The 26,271-nt window shown below is 37.5% G+C and overlaps 1 protein-coding gene across 1 annotated transcript in view; it reads left to right on the top strand.

The window, feature by feature from the left end:
- ADAMTS19 (ADAM metallopeptidase with thrombospondin type 1 motif 19) overlaps positions 1–26,271 on the top strand; it is a 140,255-nt gene that overhangs the window by 10,990 nt on the left and 102,994 nt on the right. The window contains exons 3-5 of the mRNA XM_054003270.1: positions 18,055–18,220; positions 24,892–25,064; positions 25,990–26,073. Coding sequence (XP_053859245.1) covers positions 18,055–18,220; positions 24,892–25,064; positions 25,990–26,073 — 423 coding nt within the window. The remainder of the gene's footprint in view (positions 1–18,054; positions 18,221–24,891; positions 25,065–25,989; positions 26,074–26,271) is intronic.

Below are 26,271 nucleotides of genomic sequence, written 5' to 3'. Positions count from 1 at the left end.
AAGTGCCCAAATGATGGCTACAGACATTATAGTTATGCCATCTTTTATATAAAATGTTAAACTCTGCTTCAGATGTCCTTACAATTTGGAGTGCTCTTTTTTTTTACGTTTTTTCTTTTTATTTTTCTTGTTTATTTGTTTGCTTGTTTTGTTGTTGTTTGTTTGGTTTTTTTTTTTTTTATTATTTTGTCTGATTAGCCTGGCATTTGGATTATAACCCTGAAAACCCAGATGTAATTATGTTTCAAGGCATGTATGAAGTACTTTGGTTTTCTTCTGGAACTGGGAGACAGGAGATAAAATGGGCATCATAAGGGACTCATATTCTCTTAATATTTAATTATGGTATTACTTAATTTTCTTTTGAAAAATACACTTAAACATGAAGCTGTCTCTATGTGTTTCTGTTGTAAGCTGTGTGTGAAACTCTTCTAATTTGCACAACTTTTGAAACCTTCTGAGAATTGGCAATCTTGTAAGTTAGGAGACAGGAATTTCCTTAGGTGTGTCTAAATAAGAGATGGGCAGTCTCTTTTGTCCCTTTGTGACCTCAATGGACCTCACCTCAAATATTTATTTAAAAATACATGAGGGTAGTGAGTGAGTTTAAAGTGGAAGAGGATATATAGAGTAAAATGGATGCAATTGGGTATATAAAAAGCTTAGTTTTCCAGTTTCTGGCTGATAGACCTGGCATGTTTCCCTTTTTCTGTCTGATTACCTGTTTCGTCTGTAGTAACCTATCTAAGGAAGCATAATAATAACAACACATTTCTTGGATGTCTCTTTAGATTTGTTTTTTTTTTTTTCTTTTTGCTTCCCATACTAAATCATTTGCATTGGAAATAAGGGAAGGAAATTATTTCTATCCTTTGTATTTCATGTTGGGAAATAAATCCTTTGCTTATTTCATATAAGCAACTTTGTTTGGAAGTGACCAGTCAGACTGATGGTACTTCGTTCAAGATGCTAATGTCAAAACTCCATTCTAATCACCATTTGTCTTCTTATGCACATAAAATCAATCTCTTTAACTTAAAAGAAAAAAAAAAAAAAAACCTTTAATCCGAATTTATATTTCTTCTTTTCATTCAAATAATATTTCTTGAAGAATAATTAGATACTGTACCTTCTTTCCTAAGGGTAGCAGATAGCGCAAGAAAAGGTAAATTGATTTTTGTTTTCCCTCAAAAAAGGACAGTATGGTCTAGGTTTAGTAGTTAAAAGCAAAAAACTGCATAGTTTAGGAAAAAAAAGTTAGGAGTCATAGAAGAATATTGCTTCTATATATTTTCAACTTTTTAAAACAATGTTGTGTGAGTCTTGTTTATTTCTCTTAAAGCTGTCTGGTTTGGATTAATGTAATTCTAGACAAAGATATAAAAACTCTTAAGTATATCTTTATTTTATAGAAGTACTGACTATTTGTTGAATTGTAGTTCTATACCTATTGTCCTGGCTTGTAAGATAAGCATATATTCTATTTGCCATCTGTTGGGCAGTTTTCTTATATTTTCCAAGAACAATGTCTCCCTCAGGGGAGATATCTTCTGTTAATGGGCCATTGAATGGCTCACTGCATGACTGAGAAAGTTACATCATCCCATTGTAAGATGCTTCACCCAGAGGGAGGAGCCAAGCATCCCTACCTGCATAAAATCAGCATTTCTTGAGACAGCAGCTCAGCCTATTCACTGGATTCCCAGAGGAAGACCAGGCCCATCTACTCTATCACTAGACCTTCAGAGAAAACTACACCCTTCTACTGGATCATCGCTTCAACAGCATTTCATCTGCCACTCCAGGAGCAGGAGGAGCAGCCACCATTTAACTGGACTATCACCAACACCCTGACTCCTCAGGGTGTCAGGTTTCTGACTCTATCAGTAGTTTTGTTTGTACTAATTACATTTTTTTAAATTTAGTTTTTTTCATAGTAAAGAACTGTTATTTCCATTCCCATATCTTTGCCCAAGAGCCTTTTTATTTTGAAATTGTGGTAATTTGGAGGGAGGGGGTTTACCTTTTCCATTTCACGGGAGACCCTTGCCTTCCTTCACAGACTCCTGTCTTTTCAAATGAAGACACCTATAAATATATTTTATTTTCCTTTCTTGAATTACTGTTTTCTACAGTTAGTAATTTTGGCAAATTGCAGATCAGAATGAAACTGAGTTTCATGGAGTGTTGCCTTGCGTTAAATAATGTTTAATAAGAATAATAGGAGCAGTTCAGCCTCTCTGTCAGAAAAAAAAACCAAGATAATGGAGTTGTGGATGGGTATTTCAGTAAGGATTAGCAGAGATTAAATTTCTTTGTGGACAATCATGGTGGGTTTTGGAACTGTGCCAGATCCTTCTCTGGCTACCATGAAAGCACGAGTTTGAACAATGGTAATTCATTGGTATGCACTATTTAAGTGTTTTACATGGATGAATCAATTTAAACTTGGATCTCTTGTATTTATTATCTTGGTACTAGTCTAGGTGTTTTATGTAATGCAGATTACAGTTGGTATTTCCTGTTTAACATCCTGCATGGGACTAGGTGTAGAATGCTTAGTGCTCATCCTTTATGTATTATTATATTTTTCCTCCATAAAATACCATTTCAGATTCTGATGGGATAAAATCCAGACTTGCTCTAAAGAAATGGATTTAATGCTGTTTCATTAGTTAAAGGTACAGCACTTTGATTCTTACTCCAAAAGTGTGGTTTTTAGTCTTAGCATAAGAATTGCTGAAGTTACTCATATTACACCAAAACGTTCTAAAGGAACATCTTTATGAGCACTGACTCTTTAATTGCAAGGATTTTTTTCCTTAGGTAATATGTTACCATAGGTGTTGCTTTTTTTCATAACTAGTCATGTTTAGCTGTGCAAACAGTCTTTCTTGGACAGTATTAATAACTACTCAAAAGTTGTTGTGAAAAAAGTGATCTGAAATATCACAAAACCAGTTCATTGTAAAGAACTTTTAGCTTAAGTTTTATGGAATAAATTTTTTGAAAATCCTGACTCACTTTATAGAAGCTCTTGTATTTATTCTGGAAAGGAATTATGGCTGGGTTTCTGAGTTTTATTTTTTTAACAGTAAGTGAGTGGTTGTGTTCCATTTTATATAGCATGTGCTTGGTGAACAAAACCAAATGATTGTTAACATCATGCCTTAGTTAGGAGAACATGATAGACACAATTTACAGGTTAGATGGTTGTTTTAAAAATGGATTTTTATGTTGCTTCTTCTTTGAGTTCTGCAAGTAAAGGGCTGTATCCAGCTTGTTCAAATATAATAGTACTTTGCTTTTCATTTTGAGTGTAGTTTATTTTATTGGCCTATATTAGTCATCTGTGGATGGTTGAACATAATGCCCTAGCATACTTCCTGAAGCAAAATAAAATAAGGTTTTTTGGAACATTTCAAGCAACAGATCGGAAGCATTTTTATTCATTTGTCAATTGGTGCACCAACAATGGAGCTGAGGTCATGCAACCACATAAAATATATATTTAATACAGGATTGTGTAGGGGGCAAAATGAATGTCTTTGTCCATAGCATGCAAGCATTTGATATTTTTTTTTTCCTCTAGGTTTAGCAGCTTTGGTAGTTGGTTAATGCTTCCTTTTGTGATGGTGGTTAGATTTATTCATGTGGAGACTATGCTTGAACCACAGTCAGCTCTGATCATTGTGTTTTTAATGAACCAAACTGAAGACATGGCCCTTTTATTACTTCCAGCTTCTTGGAACATATGCCTACATGAAAATGAGAACTGAGAAAAATGAAAAACTAATTCTGTAGCCCTTGTAAGGATAGATCAAAATATGAAACCTGAAAACCAAGATGTTGGGAAAAAAAAGGGTTTCTGTCCATAGATCATCATTTAGAGCTGTGAGTATAGAAATCTTCTATGTTCGTTTAATAGAATTTTAATTATTTCTGAGTCAGTAATAGTGATTTTTTAATGCAAGTGAAGAGGAATAAGGTGGCCAGTTTTTTATTTTTGCACAGACATTGCCTTCTAGTTGTCTTCTCTTTAGTAGCTCTAGCTCCCTGCATTAAATATCATTTCAAAATAAATTAATTTTGTAACATAAAGCTATAGGCAATGGATTTTGCTACATAGCATAAATTTAGAATCTTAATTATGTGACATAACTTTATATTATTATCAAAATACTACCATTGATCTAAATCAGTATGAAATCAGATCTAAATCTTAGTGTTTAGACAGCTAAGATGGAATAGTGTATCTTGCTTTATTAAGCATATATTGCCCAGAGCTGCTTGAGAGTTATTGTGGCCAGAACAACAGCCTCATTTGTCTTGCCTTTTAACATTCTACAATTGAGAAAGTCTCTTCTGATCTGATTGTAGGCCTAGAACAGAGCTGGAGAGGGACTTTTTGCAAGGTCTTGAGGTGATAGGATAAGGGAAATGCTTTAAAAACTGAATGAGTGTTTAGATTAGAAATTAGGACTAAATTCTTTACTCAGAAGGTGCTGAAACAGATTGCCCAGAGAAGCTGTGGATGCCCCATACCTGGCAATCTGCAAGGCCAGTCTGGATGGGCTTTGAGCAACCTGGTCTAGTGCAACATGTCGCTGCCCATGACAGGGGGTTGGAATGAGATGGTCTTTAAGGTCCTTCCCAACCCAAATCATTCTGTGATTTTAGTAATTCTTCTTATGTTACTGAACTAACAGCCTTTAAGGCTTTCTGGCCCTTCCTTTTAGCTTCTGTTTCTTCTGTAATAGAAACCAAAACTGTATGAGAGAGAGGAATAATTCCAAGATCTAGTTAGTTTTAGGTCAGTTCAACCTCCTAAGGTAAAGGGTAGAAGCTACTGAGTGAAGGGAGAAATGATCAGAAAGAGACCATTAACTTATAATGGCTGGGGTGGCACATTACATATTGTTGTCTTTTGTGAAAAAGTCATCATTGCCATAAAATCTGCATTGTTTTAGGCATCTAAGGATGAAAGTATTGTATTTATTTTCTTAAGGATTACAGTGTGTCTTGTGTACAGGTATGGATATTCTGAACATTAAATAGCTGCACTGCTGATGAAGTCTGACTTGCCAATAGCTGTCTCTTTTCTTAATAGTATTAGTCAATCCTTTTTTAGTTGCCTGTAGCAAATGAATGAAATAGTTTTTCATTTTAAGTTAGTTTAAAAATCAAGGGTATTTTCAGTGTGTCATTAATCCTATGTGTCTTGAAAACAGGTTTTAAATTGACTGTCACATATATTGAATTTCATTTTGATGATACCTTGTAGCACTTGGATCAAAAATGCTAATTTGGTTTTAAAATTTTTGTGTGTGCTGTTCTTTCTAATGAAGTTACCAGTGCTGGGAGTAGTAGGCTTTCTGTATCTCATAAACTTGCAGAATGCTGCATAAAAAAAAAAAAAAACAAAAAAAAAAAAAGTGAGAGAACATGCCTGTATTAAGTCTGCACTTCCTAGTTTGTAGTTGCTAAGTATAAATCTTCATGTATTAATAATTTTGGATTTATGATTTTAAAGATATAATTGGGGAATACTTTTCTTGAGTGAACATGAAACTGTTTAGGTGAAGGAAAATGGAAGTTCATGTACTACAAACTCAAATTTCCAGACCATCTCTATATTCTGTAATCTCTCTCCCCTATCCTTTTTCCTCCACTTTGAAAGACTGTAGAACTTAAACACTTGGTAGATTGGTAGATGTAAAGCTATTCTATATCTGTGTATAGGGTACCTTGATAGCTCCAACTTAGTAAAAAGATACATTTATTTACACAGTAATTTTCGCTATGGGAAATAGTAAGGAAAAAAGCATTTAGAGTTTTATGCTTCTGTCAAATATTTTTCAAATATTTTTGCATATTACCATGCAACTGCAGTTCTTTGTTTTGTAGATGTTGCAACTGAAAAGTAGGCTTTAAATTGTGATTTATGTCAAATTTTTAAAATATAGCCACTATTTCTGAATGTCTCAGATTTTCAGTATTCAGCATATACATATATAATGCTCAAACTGAATGCTAGTTAAGAATACATAAGTATCTTGGCAAAATTTAGATTGCAAGTCAATGACAGAACAAGATGAGAATTCAAAACTTAAAGCAAAGACAAAATGAAACTAAGTAATAGAATTGGACTAGAATTTAGAGGTCAGGGCAACTGATAAACAACTTAGTAAAACATCACAGACAAGTATGATTCTGTGATTCTATGTTGTATATCTACTGCCCTCAAGGACCACCAGGACCATTTTAGAATATCTTCTCACCGTCCATCCATCCATGTAATGTGAAATATGTACTAGTGCCAGGTGTAGATCTGTCCCAGGGACTGGAGCTAGGCTTTGCATTAATCCTAGATGAATTTCCTGACGTCCTTCTGATAACTCTCCATAAATACATACTTACACATATTTTTTCCTTTTTTTTTTGGTGGCACTAAAATGAGGTTACATGAATTATTGGTATCTCCATGAGACCCACATTTCTGTCATTTTGTGGCTTTAATGAAGATCCTGGGATTCTTGCTGGCTTTTGCTGTTCTCTATGCTTTTACCTAGCTCATAGATTACATTCTTTGGTCACACCTGTTCAAGCCCCGAAAGTTTACATTTTCAGGAGATTACTATTATATATCATGTATGTACATATCATGCATATCATTATTATCTTCCTGTGAGACTTTGTGATAAAGTTATCTGCAGCTAGATGCACTTGTTTTGGTTGCTATTCATTTTTTTAGAAAAAATAGGCCATACAACAGAAATGGTACATTTAGCTTTAAGAGTTTGTGTTTCGTATTTGTTACTTTTCTGTTTTAAGCATTTGAAAATAGAACTTAGAATTGCCTTGTGGAAGTAGTTTTCAATGAAGTGTTATTAAAGATACTTCAGTTACCTCAAACTGGAAAAGATTAGTCTTGTATCTAAGGAGAGAAAGAACAGCACACTCAAATACAGTTCATGGGACACTCTGTGTAGGGTAGTAATTTTTTATAAGGTTTCTATAGTTGTTCCAAAACAAGTCATCATAAGAACTATAGGGTTTCACTCAACATCAGTGTCTATTTATCTTCATTTAGTTTTGTGCAATTTGAGTTATGGTGCCTTAGTGATTTTGAAAATTTTTATGTATGCTTAAACTATTCTGTGTCTTCTCCTTGCAAGATTCTAAAGGGTTTGAGATTAATTCTGTGTTTTAAAACAGTGAGGCTATTCCAGTGTTTTTCCCAACTAATTTGACTGAAACAAACTACAGCTAAACTACACTTCAGGGTAACTGCTGCCAAAATAATAGTGTACAGTGGAGTTAATTTACAATGTGCTATTGAAGCAATAAATCTGTGAAAACAGCAACATATATTGAGTTTCAGTAAACTTCTTAAAATTTGTCCTTTTTTTTCTGTTAAGGAAAACCTGTGAAAGCATACATGATGTTGTAATGAACCTGTGGGCACATTACTTAGGTGAAACAATTTTCACAACCATATCATGTTACTTGTCTTATGCCTTAGGAAAAGTAAGTAGCTCCAAAAAACTAACAGATAAAACTAGGCAGAGCGAGAAAATTGAGATGCAAAAAGGTATTTTTATAAAAACGGAATGTCAGGTGTAACCATAACCATAAATAATAAATTGGAAATAGGAAAGTGTAGGGATTGTATTACCTGTAGTCATCCTATTATATTTTTGTCTGTTGTTCCATTCTTTCCCACTTCTTAAAGACTTCATTCTTCATGTGAAGCTGTCTGGCTTTCAGTGGAAGATGTACTTTTGGTGTAACTTCCTATGATTGTTCTGAAGTCCAACTCTCACAAATTTAACTGACAGTGTGAGAGGAAGAGTTCCAGTAAATTTTGCTTGGTTTTCAGTGTGGCTATTGTTCATATTAATGTGGAGAGAAGGCAATGTTTTAGATGATGAAGTATTTTCAAAGGAAGTAAACCCCTCTATGGCTGGAAGGGTCGGTCCCTTTGAGATGTAGTCATGAAAAACCTAGTTTGGATGCTTTATATGATCCAGAGGTACGGTCAGTAACAATCCCTGGGGGCTCAACTCTCCTTTAGTGGCACATTCAGAGCTGGGAGGCACAGAAGAATTAAACAGACCAAACGCTGTAGCCAAACCAAAGGTAAGTTGCTTCTGTTTGTGACTTACTAGTTTTATACATTTATATATTTGCTTTGTAGCCTAGTGAATTAGCTGACAGTGAGAGGAGGGAAAAAAGATGTGTGCATGTGCTGATTACAGGATAATTATGAGCCATCAAGTGTATGAAATTGGTGGAAGATGTTAAGTGAAGATATAGAAACTTTATTTTCATTTCACAAATCTGCTGTGAAATGATAGCTGAAGTGTGGTTGCAGTTGAGTTGCAGTTCTCTTTGCTAATGTTCAGAGAGAGGAATTAATTTGTGGTTACAAGGATAATTACATGATCAAAGTATTCCAAGTTGGAAAGGACCCACAAGGAAGTGGGTCCAACTCTTAAGTGAGTGGCCCATACGTGGTTGAACCCACAAACCTTGATGCACCTGGCTCTAACCAGCTGAGCTAATCTCAGAGTTAGAGTAAGCCTCTTTCATCAAGCAACAGTCAAAGACTGGTGTATTTGTCATCACACAGTAGAAACTGCAGTACACTATAATTAGCTTTTATAAAAACTTTGGCGTGAGTATCAAGGGTCCTTGGAAAGCCGGCCTGGAGAGCTGGCCCAGAAGGAAAGCAATGTAGACACTGGATCAGATAGATCTAAAATAACAGCCATGAATCAACAAAGTTGTAATATTGGAAAGATTTCCAAATGTTAAAAGATAAAAATATGAAACATTTCAAATAAGGATAGTGAAATAATAGAGCAGCAGTTTTATTGAAACTATTTTATTTAACAGTAGCAGCAAGGAAAAGTGAAAAGAAGTGTAGTCTTACAAAGGATTTGTGTTATAAGAATAAGTGTAAGAAAATCTCAATTTTACAAAATCTCAAATGCATAGAAGATTGGACTTTATGCAGGGATCTAAGACATTAAAATACAGAAGTAATTTGCATTGTGTCTTATTCATTATTTTTCCAATACTACAGGATCCAAGCAGTAAAAATTAAGGTTGTATAATGAAAATAATGAAAAAATTAATGATGCATATGACATAAAAAGAAAATTTGGTTTGACATAGCGTATTGAGTTTAGCTGAGTTTGTTTCAATAGTAAAGTGAAATCTATAAACAAAGCTACAACTCATGAATGATATATAAATATATTTTAATATGTTTGATTTTCTGGCTAGATTAAGAAGATTAAATGGCTGTTTATAACTTTGAGGGAAAGCTGAAATTTCATTGTGCTAGGTAAGTTGCTAGAGGAATCAGCCAATTTTTCTCTGAGCTGGTACTTTTTTCAAGACAGTGTCCTTTATTCTGAATACTGTGCATGGGCTGTGTTAATACTGGGTGCTACAATCAGTATTGGGAACTCCAGATGACTGGTAGCAACTGGTCTTTTCTGCTGGGTTTTTATTATTTTCATAGAATGCACAGTCTTTCAGTCTTTTCACGTGTTGGGGTGTGCCTTCCTTCGTCACAGGTATTTCTTAAGTTCAGGTGGTTTTGATCTTTTAAGCCAGAGATTAGTCAACCAGAAAGTGGGCAAGATCTTCCTGGGCAAGGGAAGAGAAAAGGGGATGGAACACATAATTTCAGCATTTTACAATTGGTTTGCCATTCTACTAAATTCTTCTGATGGTCAAAAGGGAAGTATGCAGTAGTTCATACTGCACTGACATTTCTGAAAATAGTAGTATAAGCTGAACCAGGGAACTTCATGACAGTGCAAGTTCCAGGACTTTACAGTCTCCAGGAGGCTGGCAGTTGCAACAAGAAGAACAGAGAGAAGCTGGCATATAGAAGTATTGGTCACCTGAACCTGATGGCCAGCTTGTTGCATTACACAGATAGCTCTGGCACTTGGAGGGACTCCTGTCTGGTTCATGAGTTTCACTGCTGATAGCAGTGACCCAAATATCTGACTTTAAAACATCACCATGAATTTAGGAAGCATATTTGTGCTTTTACTAAAAAAGACACTTAGAAAAATTAGAACATTTAGAATTGATAAATTTTATGTATTTTGTTTGCAGTTACATTTTGTGTGTATCATAGAATCAGTTAAGCTGGAAAAGACTCCTGAGATCATTAAGTCCAGCCTATGGCTTAGTGTTGTGAATACCTATTTAATTGTAAGTAGCATAGTGAGTGCTGCAGAGTAACAACATAAATATTTTCCTGCATCTTTGTGCAACATCAGGTTGTTTTGTAAAAAGTAGCTATTTTCTTAAATATGAGAGCAGCATCCTATAAAGAATAATTTTCTTAAGAATTCAAAACAGTATGTATCTTAAACCAGACTGTATAGGAGTATGGAGAATTCGGAAGGATTTAAAAGCCATGCAAAACTGTTTCTACAGACCTCAAATTTGGGGGCTAGTACCTAAATATATGCTTTGAACCCAGTGATTTCTGCATAACATCTTAAACATTTTTTTCTCTGTCGGGGCTATAAGGTATAGAATTGTGCATGTACATGTACTCCAGTAAGGCACAGCCCTATAATTAAAAAAGATCCCAAAAAGGATTGGATTGATCACTATGTCAGCGGCTGAAAGCCAGTCAACAGTGATAATACTGACTTTTCCCTCTATGATATCCTCTATTTCCGTGCAGCAGAGTGGAGTGAGCAGACAGGTAGAGAAAACCTCCAGGAAAAGGACAGTGTATATGATGTGCACAGCTGTGAAATGCGGTTAATTGAAGACAGAAGTTGCTGGCATTTATGTTTCCTTAGCCTTCAGCAATGAAGGTTTTTATAGATGGAAAGTGGTAGTGCATTTGAATAACAACAGCTTTTACAAAGTTCTTACACTATTGTTTACACAGTTTGAAAAGTTATGTGATCTTGCTTTATTATTTGCATTAGTAAGAGCTGGAGACATATTTCAGCTCAGGTCAGATTCTGATAGCATTGTTAGAATCAAGACACTAAATTAAATCTGGATTGCTAAAGTAATGGAGAAAAACCTTCAGAGGGGGATACTGATATACAAATAAAAGATTTTGCCTGTTTACTCAGAAATTAATGCTCAGTTTTGGAACATTTGACAAATAGCACAAAGCCTATTACCAGATTGTGTTTCAGAACAAGTAAATATTTAACTTGTAAAGGTGATTTCGTTTTTTGCATGGTACAGTGAAGAGAACTTTTCATTTTTATACTGCAAATGTGAGATTAATATTTTGGTGCTCATGGATGCAACATGTGTACTAAATAACATATACATTTTCTGCATCTGATAGGAATGCATTTTTCCCATTGATACTTGCCTTGGGCAGTATGTTTGGAGCAGGCAGAAATAGAGTCTTGTACAGCCTGTCCTTGCTCGCTGTGTGCATTTGCTTCACAAGACAGTGGAGAGTTGGCTGCAGCAGGGAGAAACTGTAACATGCTGACCACACTCGCTGTTCCCCACCTGACCTGTGCCACTCATGGGGCTTGGGAAAGGTGTTGTTTTCATTTGTCTTGGTTTCCCTCTATCCAAATTTGGCAAAAAAGTTAATTTTCTGCAAGTACAGTTTTATTTGCCCGTCAGCTGAAGTTTGCCCTATTCTTAAGGTCTCTCTTTACTTCCTAAATAAATAAAATACAGAGCAAGTACTGAGTTCATGAATAGTTACAAAATATGAGCATTTTTTTGCCAAATGAGATTGGGCTGGGCTTGAAATCTACTGAAATATGTGTGCTACATTTAAGTGTTTGGTGTTTTTTGTTTTTTTTTATATATATATAAGAAACTTGATAAAGTGGGGGAAAGAATGACATGCTATGTTACCTGAACATGAGATATATCCAGCATTCTGGTAGGCTTTTCAATTGCAGCTTTGAGCAGTATGATTTTTTCACATTCAACTGGTGGAAGATGTGTCAGTTAGTCAGAACTCCCAGTTCTATCCCAGATGGATATTAGGGTTTTGCTTTTCCATCTTTTAAATATTTGTTTTGCTGTGCATTTTCATAACATGGAAGTTTTGCCCTTTGAACTGTCTAAAGGCTGTAATTGGTCCTGGCATTCAATATCTGAAGATGTGTTGAAACTGAAATGCTTTAATTCATGCTTTGACTTCTCTGCTTTCTGTGTTTACTTCATTAAAAGATCTTCTTAGCTCCATTATTAAAATATAAGAGAATGGTTGAAAAAACTACAGTATCACCTACCACTTTCTACCTTGAAATGATACAAAAGTTGGAGAAATAATGTCTTTTTTTTTTTTTTTTTCCCCCAAAAGCAGTCAAAATGTCCTCAAAGATTATTTGATTATCCAGATTTGTCAGAGAATTATCCATTTGCATATCTGTTACATCTTACATCACTGTTCAGTTTTTTAGCTTCTGACTCAGGAAACAGGTGCTAAATTTTGGATTTCTTTACCAATGAATTAAACTTCAGTTTCTGCAAGGAGCTGGAAGAAAACATTAAATGTTGATCCTAGCACAACTTTTCAGAATGTCTGATGAATGGTGTCAATCTGAAGAGCATCTTCTTAAAGCCCTGGTTTCATTTTGCAACAAAGAGAATGGAGATGGAAGAAATGTGACAAACATTCTATGTTTGACTCTATTCAGGATGGACTAAGGCCTTGCTTTTTGTTGGTGAACAGGGGATACTTGCAGCACCACTAATGGGCTGCTATTCCTGTTCTATATTCAGTTTATCAACATCTTTCATATATTAAATAATATTTTTAAAAAGTCAAATAATCTGTGCCTGAGTGAAATTCAGCATTAGACATAAAAATCAAATGAAAAGTAATTTATGCATTTTACTAGTATTTGAAAACTATGCTTTTAAATTAATTCATTTAATGTAATTTGAAGTTTATATAAGACAAGTTAATTGTTACGTAAAAGTAGCAGTTTTTAAAGATACACTTTTCAAGCAGTGTTATCTTGTAGATGTACAGAAACTACTTAGCAATACGTAACTAGCTGATCTTTTAGTATGTGACATTTAAAGCTCCTGCTGAACTGAACCGAAAAAGTAAGTGGAAAAAAGGAAAAGGAACAGCCAAATCCCCAGATACATTTGTGTTTGTGTGCAATGCTAATGATGACCTTTTCATATCTGTTCAGCATTCCTTAGCTATTGTAATTGATTGAAAAATTGAATGTATGTATTCACATTTATTTAATGTGATTGTGCAGGAAGTTTGTTGGTTTTCTTTTTGAGGTGTTGTGTTTCAATGAAATTGTGTTTTGTACCACTGAAAAATTTTGATTTTGTTTTCTTCCTTGGGTCAGAATATTTTTGGGTGGTTTATTCATCTGTCAGACAGGATATCCAATGTGATTATGGCACCTACATGATTCCAGAAGAAAGAAAATTATTTTTTATTTTTCTCCATTGATGCTACATAAAAATATACAGATTAGCTCTCTGCTTCTCTTAGCCAGATATATCACATTGTTTTGTTTCTGTAGCAAAACAGTATAATACATTTTTTAAGTTCAGAGAATGAGGAAATTAACTGTCAGTCTTGCTGATGTGGGGGGGGGGGGAAAGCCCCACAAACCTTGCTGTCTCCAGCTTTACTCTTGGTAGGAACTTGTGTGTATTGGCAGCTTAACAGTTTGAGCTGAATTTTATTTGTGTGGTATTTATATAAGTATGTTTTATAGTATTTTTTTTTTAGCTTTGGCCATGCCCTTATAATATTAGATATGCATCTGGTGTGTTAACTTTTCATGTGTGTTTGTGTGTATAAATATGTTGGGACAGGGGAAGAGTTAACCAACTAAATGGCTGTATTTAAATATTTTTCTGGTGTAACTGCTGGAAACCAAGGAGGTATTTCTGTCATTTAAGAATAGTTTTGGGTTCTTTTATTTTGAAAAAGAGTAAAAAAAGTGCCACAATATTTCTTTTCCATCCTCACATTTGTTCAGGATGTATTCATATGCCTTACATTGTTCCTGTTATTTCATTAAATATAGTTATCTAAAAATGTGACAATAATAAATAACAAAACCAGAGTATAGACTTTTCTGTACATATTGTACATATATAAATGATCTCTTGGGTCTCCCAAAGTAAACTAACATTCCATATCTTTTACTGTGCATATACTACTGGCATGTAGCCACCCACCCACCCAGATTTATCTGAAATAAATGAAATTCATTCTAGTTCATTTAAGTAGAAAACTTGTAAAATACAAAGGCTTTTGTTCTTCTCGTCCCGGCCTCGGGCAGCTGGGGCACCTGGCTAGTGGCGCTGCTCTTTGGTGAGACCGGGGCTGCCGCGTGTGCGGAGCTCTAAGGCTGAGCCTCCACGTGGGTTTGCCGCTTTCGTAGATGAACACTGAGAGGAGACAAACGGAGAGAGAAGGCACACCTTGTCCTGAGTGGCTGGAGATTGTTTATTTCCCATGTGGCTGCTGTGATAGCTGGAGTGGATGTCCCCAAGCGTGCGCGTGGACAAAATGGTGATTGAACAAGGAGGCATGGGGTTAAATAGGGGGCGGGCAGACAGGGGCGGAAGCCTCCCTCACCCAATGGGTACAGACGACAGGGTAATGACGTGGACCACGGCAGCCTACGGAAACATAACAGGGGTGGGTACAGGGTTCCAGGACAAATAGGAATACCAGGATGGGGTGACTGACACAGAACTTTCAGGAATGAGCAGGGGGTGGCTATAAGATGGACACGGGAAAGCTGCTATGATAGACAACTTTGAGTGAACCATTGTGAGGGGAAAATGGGGGTACATAACTAACTAACATTTATTAAAACCCCTAACTGAACCAACCCGGGATGCAACATCTCCCTGTTTTTTATTATATAAAAAAGACAGCTGTTTAGACTTCTTTGCTGCTTGTGTGGTCGCCTCTTCACTCTGTGTTTTCTTCTGCTGCTGCGACGACAGCTTTTGTAGATGGAGAGGGCTTGGAGATGGTGCTGGAGCTGATTCTTCTCTGAGTGTTTGGGGCCAGGGAAATTGAGAAAACAACTTTATTGTAAACAAATGGACTGGGAACATAAACAGACTGAGGTAGCTGAAAGGATTTTTTCTTTGGCTTTGAGGCAATTTTTTGAAGAGATCTGGTATATCTTTCCTCTTTGCAGCGCCTGTGGTTGGATGCAACTCTCTGTTTAGTGGGATCATCTGTTGCACTCACAGGCACCCTATCATTTTGACTCACCACCTGCAGTATATGGTGAATTGCGGCTCCCCTTGACGGGCCGTGATCTGTCTCATTTTTCTCTTCACGCGAGGCAGATTCGCACTCTCCTTTTAGTTTTTTTGGAAGGTGGGGTCCCCCTCCCCCCTTCTTCCTCCTGCTGTCCTGGGCAGTGCCCTCCCCAAAAATTGACATTGAGTTAGAAAATGTCCCTTCTCATCGCAGTGGAAGCACCGGCACTTAGATGGAGACTGGCTTGGAACAGTATTCTTTGAAGGCACCGCAGCCGAGGTGACCATGTTGTCTCTGGGCTTTTCTGGGATCTCTTCTATCTCGAGATGTGTTTTAGCGTTCATGGATGTTATTTCTGGGACAAAATTGTCCTGGAGTTCTGATCCCTCCACATGCCTCTCCACTGTCGCCCTGAACTGATCCGTGAAATCTGCAGAAACCTGTTCCCACTCCCCCTTCTCCCCCCTTCCTCCCCGCCCCCGGATCTCCAGGGACTGTGGGAACGCAGAGGCGGGGCGCGGGGGACAGGATGGGGGCTGTTCCATTCCTGAGACAGTAGGGCGGAGACAACAGAGCCCTCCGTGGTGGGAGAGGGTGGGGCTGATGACTCTGCCTGGAGAACACCCAAGGAGGGAACGCCCACATGAGGAGGAACAGGGGGAGGGGAAGCAACCTGATCTCTCAGAGGGGCAGCACCCATGCCCACAGGAAAGCAGGAGGGGTTTGGGTCAAAGGTGGGAACAAAGGGAACAAAGAGGACAAAGGGATTATGGGAAGAAGAAGTGCCCGCAGGCGCCCACCCTCCATTTTGTGAGGACAAAGGCGCTGCAGTTTCCCGCCATGCGGTCGGTGGGGCTTCCTCAAGGGAATAAAGAAAAGGATTTAGGGAGGCAAAACTGCGCGGGGTCACGCTAAAACTGGGATTCTCAACTGGGAAAAAGGGATTGGAATGAGGGTTTGGGGTCAGAACCTCAGCGGTGTGGACAATGCCGCTAAGGCGGGGATGCCAGGGGGACTTGGGGGAGCCAGGAACACGGTCCACGTTTTGGGAGCTGTCCTGCACCTTTGAATGGCGGAGTACTCCCCCCTGCCCACCCGGTTTAGGGGAAGAAGGGGAAGGAAAGGAGGGTAGGAGCATGGGTCAGGAAGAACTGGGGTTTCATTTGGCGGCTTTTCCCCTCCACCAGTTCGCATCCTGCACGCTTTCCATTTTTACCACTTCCCAAATTAGCAAATACAGCTTAGTAAAGCAATCTTTAATGGAGGAATCCCTGCGTTCAATTCCCTCCACTAATTTTGCCCCCACACGCTCCCAAATTTCCTTTTTTCTAACTTCTTCCGTGGAGACAGTGGGGAGAGAATGGAACAACCACCGAACAAAAATTTTAACAGAACTTTTGGGGAAACCACTACCCTTCAACTTTAGGAGTTCCTTAACTTGGATATAAAATTCTCTCTGGTGGGAGGTTAGCATGGCCCCCATGCTACCTGTCCACATGATCCCACCCTCAGCTGCAGGAAAAGCAGGAAAAAAAAAGAAAAAAGGGCGAAGTCCGCAGGTGGCTGCCACTCGTGCTGTGTACCACGCGTCCCCTACCCTCAGGATCGTGGCTAGCCCACCCCAGTGAAGGTGGCTTTCAGCCGGGTCCATCCCTGTCACTGAATACTCACCAAACTAGCGTCTTCGCAAACTAAAACTGCAGCCAAGGTCCTTGCTCTCAGAAATGGCTTCCCTTTGTCGCTTTCGACCGTGGGAGGTTATGCTTCTGCCCCTTGCAGACACAGCAGGACAAAAGTCTGTGTGCTCTCCTTCGAGGTGATGGAGTTTTCACTGACTTACTTCGTGAAGCCATGCTCCAGTTTTCAGTCCAGCGTGAGGCGCTCTTCCGCACAGAAACGGCGGCTTGGCTTGCGGCTTGGCGGCAGCGCATCTCTCCGTGTGGCTTCAGAGTGCCTGACAGTGAATCTCCACCTGCGTCAGCTACTTTGCTGGTTGCCCTGCTGCTTGGGCTGGGCGCCACTCGCAGCTGTGGCCCCAACGTTGGACGCCACTCGTGGCTTTTGTTCTTCTCGTCCCGGCCTCGGGCAGCTGGGGCACCTGGCTAGTGGCGCTGCCCTTTGATGAGACCAGGGCTGCCGCGTGTGCGGAGCTCTAAGGCTGAGCCTCCGCGTGGGTTTGCCGCTTTCGTAGATGAACGCTGAGAAGAGACAAACGGAGAGAGAAGGCACACCTTGTCCTGAGTGGCTGGAGAATGTTTATTTCCCGTGTGGCTGCTGTGATAGCTGGAGTGGCTGTCCCCAGGCGTGCGCGTGGACAAAATGGCAATTGAACAAAGGAGGCATGGGGTTAAATAGGGGGTGGGCAGACAGGGGCGGAAGCCTCCCTCACCCAATGGGTACAGACGACAGGGTAATGACGTGGACCACGGCAGCCTACGGAAACATAACAGGGGTGGGTACAGGGTTCCAGGACAAATAGGAATACCAGGATGGGGTGACTGACACAGAACTTTCAGGAATGAGCAGGGGGTGGCTATAAGATGGACACGGGAAAGCTGCTATGATAGACAACTTGGAGCGAACCATTGTGAAGGAAAATGGGCGTACATAGAACCAACTAACTAACATTTATTAAAACCCCTAACTGAACAAACCCAGCATGCAACAGGCACTCACTTTGCTCACAAGGTTACTAAAACAAAGTGTTTCCTTAAATGGAGTGTTGTGGGGTTTTTTTCTCCTGCAGTCCTATGCACAACTTAATAAATTCTTACTTTATATGTTCCTTTTATTTTCCTTTGCAGATGGGGTTTATACAGATTAATGAGGACTTCATATTTATTGAGCCACTCAATCGTACTTTGGCTGTGACAGGACATGCACACAGGGTGTACAGACGAAAAAGATCCATAGAGGAGAAAATTTCTGAAAAGCCACCTTCTCAGAACCAGTACTGTGGTGTTGTTACAGGTAATATAATAATCACAATGAGAAGTAATAATGTAGCAAATATGTTTTTAAGAAAAGTAGATAGTAGTTACAGCAGAACATTTACAGAAGCATAACTGATTATTCTTGTAGCAGTACTCGACGGTAGACTCTGAGGTGGCATGCCAAGGCTGCAGTCTCACTTGTTGGGAGAAGGAATTGTCCATTAGGAATAGATGCTGCTTCTTAATGTGCATTTGTATTTGAAAGTAGAAATCTTTAAGGCATTTTTTTATTTCAACTTAATAACTAAAATCTAGTTCTTGTCTGTAGTCATCAGGGCTGCTTAATCACTCACCATGTGCAATGCTTGTACGTAATTTTCTGTTTTCTTGTTCCATTAATGACATTTAGATGTGTATGAAACAATCCTAATGCATCTTCCTCAATGGCAGGTAGGACAAGTTGTTGAACTAGAAGGGTTTCAAAAGAAGTTTGGCACATAGTGATGACTTCATAGTTTTAGAGAAAAATGGCTTTTGTGAAAGATGGTGGTTTTTTTTCTGCTTCATCATCAGCTATCATTCTTCAAAGGATGGAGGACATCTCAGTTCTTTCACCTCAGCATGAGCTGAGGGTGTTTCTAAAGTTGTTGTGAGAAATTATTTTTCTCCTAGGAAATAAACCAGAATGAGCACACATTTTTAGGCTTATTTCTCATGTGTTAGTGAAATCTTGGCAAAATGCAAAGAAAATGGCAGAAGTGCACTGAAATGGTTAGGAAGCTGGATTATATGACATTTGGGATGGGGCAAAAGGAGCTAAGTTATTTCAAGTAGGTAACGAAAGATAAAGGAAGGATGCAGCTGCAGTTGTCTGGTGCCTAAGGGTCTGCAGAGAGAAGGTGACGCCAGACATTCCTTAAAAATATGCTGTGACATAAAATGGTTGTAGCTTGTGTTCAAGGAAATTTCAATTTCCGTAAGGAAAATAAAATCCCTACAAGAATGCTTACCCCTGGAACAGGTTGCTTAGAGAGACTGTCAAGTCTACATCCTCAGGTATTTATAAAACATGTCTAGAAATGGCTCTAAGAGAGCTGATCATACTCTGACACTTGGCCTGACTTGTGCAGGAGGTTGGACTAGCTGCCCTCTGGAGATCATTTTCAGCCTAAACTTTTCCATGGCTGTTTGATCCCTCCTGAACATTCGTACTGCTCTGTCCACTTTATATAGTTACAGAATAAATGTGACAGGTTTTGTGGTGGTTTTTTTTTTTTTTCAATTTTGGAAGTATTTTTTTTATAGTTAGGCATCCATCCAGAGTTTGAAATCAAAGATAAATTAGCAAAGCAAGGCTCTTTTTGCAGTGGGATTAAATAAATGACATGTAACTTCCTCCAGTGGGTTCTATATTAGTATTCTAGGCTTTGTATTACATTGACACTGCTTATCTGAAAGTTAATCTTTCTGTATTATCACAAGTTTTTCACATTAAGTAAAGCTGTTTATTCCTCCCTATTAGAGAAAAGTGAGTTAGAGTATGCATGCCTGCATGTATATGGGAATGAGAAAGAAAAAATGAAAAGTATGCATGGTGTATGCACTGCAAAAAAGGGGGGAGGAGTATCTGACAAAGTAACAAACCGTGATGGTTATGAAAATGAGTAAAGATGCAAACTTGCCCGTAAGGACATGATTCTTCTGTGATGTTCATTATCAAATATCCTTTTACTTTCTCTTATGCTCTAAAAAGGGATTATTCTTTCGTAATGAACTTACACTCCAAGCTCTGATTTTTTATAAATAAGCTGTCAACAGAGAATCAAATATCTACTTGAAGGAAGTTTTATTATATCTACAACAAGGTTTAAAATTTCAAAATAGTGCAAGCTGTGCATAACTCAGGAGCATCTTCTGACACAACGTTATTGCAAGGGAGTATAAATAGCTGCACTTTCTAACCAATGCTGTTGTTCCAGCAAGACCAGTCCCTCACTCCACTACTACAGGTTATTTTACTAAGAATGACTACAGTAAGTTATTTGCTTAAAAGCTCTTCTATGCTGAGAGCAATTTTTTGGTGTTACATGAATTTAGTTAATATCAGCAAAATATTTATGCTACTGACACATACTACATATGTGCATGTTTGCACACATGGTACAGCCTTAAAGGTGAATAAAAACATAAAAAATAATCCTTTACATAAATATTTCAGAATTCTAAGTAAAATAATAAGCTAAGTAGATCAATTAAACAAAAATAAAGCAGATGAGGATGTGGAGCTCTGAGATAGTCTCAGCTGCCTTTTTGGTAGAGGTGTAACTTTGTGACATAGAGCAGCTACAGCCTTGGTAACACAGCAAATTCTCAGCAATAGGGTCCTATCTTACAACCATATCTCTTGCTTCTAGAGTGCTTGTGTGTCAGGATAGAAACAGGTATTTCTGTTGCTGGTTTTGATCCAAATTGATCTCAAAGGCTGGCTACCTATCAAGCAAATGTGTATTGCCAGTGATGAATTGTAATTATCAAAAGGAATGAATGTCTGTGCTGGAGGTGTTGAAGGATCACTATTGAGAATAATAGCACATCATGGATAACTAGCAGAGGCAGTCAAAGAAGGTATTGTTTTTTGTCCATTACCATTGAGAGCTGGACTGAAAGCTGCTATGCAGCCAAACTTGTTTGGAGAGAACAAAGAACTTGTTTTTGTGAATGGGGTGGTTTTCTTATTAATTAGGCAAGGGAGAGAATCACCCTGGCAGAAGCAGTTGCCTTCTTGATTGTTGACAGTTGCACATATATCCTGTTGTTGAAAGTGTGTATGATTTATTTACCTATGTGAGCCAGTTGCACATACATAGACCTTACACTCCACCCCTTTCTTTAGCATATGGCCCATGAAACTTTAAAAGAAACCAGTACAGAACTGCTACAGAAAATATGTGGTGTAAGCAGTTGTAATTAGAGCAAAGGGCCATGTTGAGAAGTTAAGGTTTTTTTCTTCTACCTCCTCTGAAGCACTTGTTCTAAACTGAAGTTGTTTGTACAGTAAACTTGAACTCATGGTGAAGGCATGGGGCATGTTGGAAAAAAAAGAAATCTCTTACCCAGGGTATGGTAAATGTGAATTTTGAATCCCTTCTGAATTTGTGAGATTGGAAGACTCCTCTTCTACTTCTTAGTTCTGGCAATAAACAATATACTGTCCTGAGATACCAGTGCACTTTTCCTCTTAGAATGATGGAATATTGCAGGAAAAGCCTGCTAAGTTTCGCTGAATCAAAAGCAGAAGTCTTACTTTATGGCATGTAGACTGGGCAGTCAGCTGGGAGAGCTGTGTTGATTCCTGCTCTACAGCCTGTTTATATATGATAAAATATGCAATAAAATGTGCAAACAATCTTGGTCATGGATCTATGAGATTGCATAAGATGGAAACTGGTGCTTCTTGAGATATTTCTACTCCTTGGGTCTGAAAAAAATTGGCACTCTGTAGGAAAGTATTTAAATCCTTATTCAAATTATAGCTCATGGCTTCTTAAGCTCCTGAATATTCCCTCTGTAGGCACAATACTGCAATTTCCATATGACTAGGTTACCCCCTGGGAAGTGATGGTGATTCCTCTGTAGTCTGGGCTGCATTTGCATATACTAAGGAAATGCTTTTGTGCCTGAGGACTTGAAGGTGTCCAGGAGTTCTGTAGTCACAGCCTCTTCTTAATGTTGGCTTAGATACTTTATGTAACCTGTGATTATAGTAGATTTTTTTAGGGTGGGATTATTGTTTTGTTAACATTTCTTCTTGTTTTCTCTTAATTGCCTATTTTATATCAAATGTATTTGCTGCAGTATTTTTAGCCTTCTTACTGAAGTAATGCAGTATTCATAGCTTTCCTTTCAGTCAACTGAGTTTAAGTAGTATATGGATATGGAATCTTCTTATTCTACATAGTTGCACAAACAGATGTCTTATTGCGCAGAACTCTCCTGTAGAATTTATTTTTTATTTTGGCAATGTAATTAAATTTTTAAGATGAATTTATGCATCTTTAATCTGTCTTTTGTCTTGTTAGTACATGAATTATTGATGTAGCTGGGTTTTTTGCAGCAGTTATCTCTTACATGCTTTGCCTTCAATAATGACCAGGTTTTTGTAATTTTTTCTGATTTATGAATATGTAAAGAAACAGGAATTTTTGCCTAAAACCTGTTTCGCTTGTTATCTGGCAGCAGTTGTGGCAGTTATTTGAATACCAGTAGTACTAAAATTACTAATTCAATTTATTTGAAGTTCTTGGGAAAGAGCTACAATTTTCAGATAAATGAGATCTTGTGATGGGGATTTCTGCCAGCAATTTGGAAAAGGTTGGCTGGCCAAGAACAGATTGTCCATTGGTTTGTTAACGGGAGAGATATCTAAGGCACACAAATGATGGGCAGCCAGCTTGTCTAGTGAGCTGTGTAGTCTTCTCATTCACTACAATCCCAAAAGACAGAGGTTTCAACAGCTTGTGCTACTACAGTGTTCTTAGAGTTTAGGACAATGATGTATTTTATTGTGGACTGTCAGTTCTGAATAGAAATGCACTACTAGCTATAACTTTTAGAGAGAAGTGTTAAGAGAATTCTCTGTACATGCTAAGATTAAATTTAAAGTTTTCAATCACTAGCTGCTGTCTTTTACAAAGAAGTGAACAGTGAATAAACTGTTGCTGGAAACTGCACTGTGCCTAGGAGGAAGGCAGATTGACCAAGTCTGTCATAAGAGATGTTTTCTAACCCACATAAGCTTACTTTTTAAACTTAGACCTATAGCTTACCCTTGCAGCATTAGATGTTTCTATGTTAAGCCATTGTTGTATAGCTTATAGGAGGTGTTTTTTTGGCACAAATACTAACACTGAGGTTTCATTAGAAATAATTCTTAAAAGAGTGATGAAAACACACATAATATTTTATAAACTAGGCTGTAGAGCCACAGTTAGCAAACATGAGTAAGGGTAGAGTATAGCAGAAGTTAAAAGGCTAAGCAAGTGTCTGAAGGATCAAAATAAGCAACTTTAATTTTAGATAACCTGAATTTATAAGCTGTTTCTACTTCTAGGTCATCAAACACCAAACATTTATTTCTGGGGAATACATACTTATTTCTTTTAGTAAATGTGTTAGTAAGTCTTACACTGATACCATGTAGAGGTGTCAGTAGAGGAATCAGTAAGACCTTCTCAGATGTAGTGGGATGGACTAAATCATTCAAATGTTTAATCTTTTATGAATGATTCAGAAAAGGATATAAAAATTTTTTAAGTGTGCATAATTTATACATTAAATTGAAAAATATGTATCTGCATTATATTTACAGAAAATCCATATTACATGTATATTTAAATCACAGACCACTGTGTATAAAATACACTGGTATAAAATACACTGGTATTTTGTATTTTAAATTTAATTTGTGAGTTAATTGACTTTGTGAGTTCATTTTTAGCACAGTCCTGAGGAGTGACTTTTTTTTTGGAGAGTGGTCATGTACTACAAAATACACTGAAGAAACTTTCCTAATAGAGATGAGATTGGTTTAATTGCAAAACACTGTCTCAAAATTTTTGAATATTTGATTGTTTCCAGAACATAATTGTCATCTCAAACATTGCTTTTTTTCATCACAGAGAGCCTGATATTCCATTGTGGATTCTGGAAGAAACTTCACTTGGTTTCAATGAGATCAATCCCAGTTTTACATCCTCACAAGAGGATCTAACAAAATTTGGCTATTACAACAAGGAGTTTAATTTTTAATTTTGTTTTAAATTAGATTATTTAAAATGGATAGCTAACTGCTATATGTAAATCTGACCAGCTTCTGGCTTGAACTGTTTCTGTGTAATTAGGTGGGAGGGTTTCATATGTATTGTAGTAGTAAGGAGGATTTTGTTGGGTTTTTGAAGGGGAAACTGAAAATTAATGCCATTAATAACCTCAACCTTACAATAAACATAACATGTTTTAAATTTGTAGCTTTCTGTAGATTTGGAGGCCTGTTTCCAGGGTTTGGCTTTGTTACCTTGCTTCAGCTGCTTATAATGACTGGAGCACAGATTTTGAAGTCATGTCAGTAAAAATTCACTTCCTAATTTTTAACAAACCAATGTCATTCTGTGTCATTCATCTGAAATATTATTTCTGCTTTGCAAATAATGGAATTGTTGTGTATATTTTACCAAATACATGATTTTGTGGCAACTCTGTATTTGTTGTCTTGTATGCTAAGATATCAAGACATCAAGATATTTTCTCTGTGATTTATGAAGATGGACAGATAAAAATTATGCAATATCAGTGAGACTGTTTTTCCTTCAGACCCAACATGGGTTGAGTTTTCTTCCACAAACCAAAGTAAGAGACACATATTCTTTTTATAAATATGTTAATTGAAAGGATAGAAATAATCTTTCTGGCTTTCTTTGAAAACATGGATAAAATTTCTCTTTTCTTGGTATAAGCTAATATTATACATGGTAGAGACCTTTAGTATGAGCCTTAGTGTTGGCAGTAGCAAATAAGCATAACATATTAAAGTCCATAGTTATTAGTTTCCACATAATGAGAGTTACAATATAACCAAGGGTAACAAATCCTGAAAAGTACTGCAGGGGTAGTTTGAAGAATGAGTTTCTCAAGCACTGTTTTGGTTTACAGATAAAAGAAAATCCAAGACTCAAAAAGTGTCTGAAAGTGGAAGAGGAAAGCGATACTCTTACAAGTTGCCTCAGGAGTACAACATAGAAACCGTCGTGGTGGCAGATCCAGCTATGGTTTCCTATCATGGAACAGATGCTGCCAGAAGATTTATTCTAACCATCTTAAACATGGTAGGAAATTTAAAACTAATTTTGATGTTTTGCCAACAATGCATGCACTACAGGCTGATTTCATTGCTCCTTCTAATGATTCTGATTGAGCACCTGTGCGGCACAGTCAAAACAGGACCATCAGCAGGGTATAAATCTTAGTACATATGTTTTGCAGCAGAAAACCATAGAGCTGCAGGCTTGTCTGTTCTGTCTGGTCATACATCTCGGGGAAGCCTGAAGGTGAGAGAACAAGATGGCTTTTTGGTTAGGAGCCCATGCTGTTGTTGGAAAGGTTGGGATATTGGATAGTTTTTGGTGACCTGTGCTTGTTATGAAGACATGACATTGTTATGGGAAAGCATTGTGTGGTCAGTGGTGGTGGAAAAAAAAGAAAGAATAATGAATTTAGACAATTACATTCCTTTTCAGTTCTATCTGGATCTGTAGTATACTCATTTGGTGCATAAAGCAGTAAAAAATAGCATCTGTAATGTACAAGGAAAGATTGTTCTAAAGAAGGAGCATAAACTGAAAAATTAATATAAGCTTTGACCATTCTGAATGATAGGAAATTTTGAGAGTTAGATGTCCGCTCAGACCACTTGGTCCAAGAACATGGATTTAAATGAATAGAAATTTTCATGTGAACAGTATTAAATGTGTGTGTAAGTATTTGGAGAAAAAGGCCACAGTAAAGTGATTGTGGCCATTGAGAGGAAAAGGTCTTTTTTTATGTTCCCAGAATGAATATTTCCTAAGCTCTGTTTTCACTTCAGAAGACCAACACAGTACATTATCTTAATATTCTGTTCAGATTCCAGAAAATAAAAGCAGTCACAGTAGAATATGAGAACTTTTGAGGTTCTTTGGGGTTCTGTTATTTTTAGTGTATGTGCAATACAAATTCATAATCTTATTTGTTGGGATTTTTTTTCTCTCTTAGGTTTTTAATCTTTTCCAACATAAAAGTCTAGGATTACAAGTAAATCTTCGGGTGACTAAACTTGTCCTTCTTCATGAGACTCCAGTAGGTATTTATGACATTTGTCTTAGCCTGTAGAGGGTAATGCTACTTAGCTTGTTGTTCCGCAAAAGCTTGCAACATTTATGAACTTTAATGGCTAAAAAATTTCCTTGGTTAGCTTTCATATATTATGTAGTGATTTCCACTGACAAGCAGCCCTAATGAAGATTAATCTTCTCCTAATTTATGTGCTGCATGTAT

The sequence above is a fragment of the Vidua macroura genome, chromosome Z (genome assembly GCF_024509145.1).
Source record: "Vidua macroura isolate BioBank_ID:100142 chromosome Z, ASM2450914v1, whole genome shotgun sequence".
In the NCBI taxonomy this organism is placed as follows: Eukaryota; Metazoa; Chordata; class Aves; order Passeriformes; family Viduidae; genus Vidua; species Vidua macroura.
Note: the sequence above shows the minus strand (reverse complement) of the source record. Positions and strands in the feature narration are given on the sequence as shown.